Source organism: Octopus bimaculoides, chromosome 10, assembly GCF_001194135.2.
Source record: "Octopus bimaculoides isolate UCB-OBI-ISO-001 chromosome 10, ASM119413v2, whole genome shotgun sequence".
Lineage (NCBI taxonomy): Eukaryota > Metazoa > Mollusca > Cephalopoda > Octopoda > Octopodidae > Octopus > Octopus bimaculoides.
In genome coordinates, this window is record NC_068990.1 from 64,643,781 (window position 1) to 64,645,031 (window position 1,251).

Below are 1,251 nucleotides of genomic sequence, written 5' to 3' on the forward strand. Positions count from 1 at the left end.
CTCTCTCCCTCTCTTTCAAAAGAAGTTTTTGTTGTTTTTTTTCCATTTATTTTCTCTCTATTTTGAAATGTTCCCAGCTCCCAGCAAAGTTAATAAACCTAAGACATCCATCTCAAAATCAACATCAGTGAAAGGTAAATTGCACGATGTATGAATTTTTAAAGATGAAAAAAAAAAAAATAATAATAATACCGTTTGTTTCTTCCCTGTATTCTTATTTCAATTTGCTCATTTCTTAATGTGTTCTTTAGAATGCTATTTCTCTACAGTTTAATACTACCTATTTTTCTTGCAGTCATTTTATTTGTACTTGCTGCTGACTTTTGCTGCACACTTGTTGGTTTTAACATAAACAACCTGAAAATAGTTTGTTAATGAAAGTTTTTTTGTTTTGTTTTTTTTATTTGAGTCTTTAACAAAATTTTTTTTTTTTAGATAGCTTTATTTTTACTTTTTATGGGGGTGGGGATGACTCAGAGGAGGAAGATCATGTGACTCTTCCAGCACCTTTGTCTCTAGTTGGAGGAAGTAGAAAATTAGACTCAAACTAGAGAACTAACTGCAAAACATGCAACAGAGTGATTACTGATAAAGGCCTCCAGGGGCCAAGAGGGTCTTCTTAAACTTTCCAGTTGATAGAATTGTTTGCGTATCTGATCTTGTTTACTCAGTGATTTTATGGCTTTCATGTTTACACAGTTACTTGATGGTTTAGTGGTATGGTGGTGCTCTATCTGGTTTAGGTATCTCCTTTGCTGTATGGCTTCAAAATGCTCTCCACATTGTTACTTTTTAGAGAATGTTTGAGTCTATTGTTCTGTTCTAAATTTGCTTTCTCTCCATTCAGCCATATATGAACCAAAAAGCTGTTACAATTCGTCTTAAATATACAAGTTGTCTCAGTATTTTTAGATCTCTTTTGACTTACCTCAAAATGGTTTGGTTAATCTCTTTCTCTCTCTCTCTCTCTCTCTCTCTCTCTCTCTCTCTCTCTACTACTACTACTACTACTACTACTACATTTAGTTACCTCCAGATTGAAACAGTACATAACAAAAGCCTATTTCCCATTAGTCATTAAACTAAACCAGTTTTTCCCTAATTAATTTCCTTTCTGTCTTTCGGTTTTCACTCTTTACTATCAATCTGCATCACACACACACTCTCTGTCTCTCTCTCTCCTCTCTCCTGCTTCCCCCCTCTCACTCTTCCTTATAGGGAGATGATTTAGCTCCTCCTAACTGTGTTGAA

General features: G+C 34.5%; 1 protein-coding gene across 9 annotated transcripts in view; it reads left to right on the forward strand.

Annotated features, from left to right (window-relative positions):
- LOC106879758 (WD repeat-containing protein 47) overlaps positions 1-1,251 on the forward strand; it is a 107,633-nt gene that overhangs the window by 76,257 nt on the left and 30,125 nt on the right. For 3 of the 9 annotated variants that reach the window (XM_052971253.1, XM_052971256.1, XM_052971254.1), the window contains one exon: positions 78-134. The exons of the other annotated variants lie outside the window; for them this stretch is intronic. In XM_052971253.1, the coding sequence (XP_052827213.1) occupies positions 78-134 (57 nt within the window). The remainder of the gene's footprint in view (positions 1-77; positions 135-1,251) is intronic. 9 annotated transcript variants of the gene reach the window in all.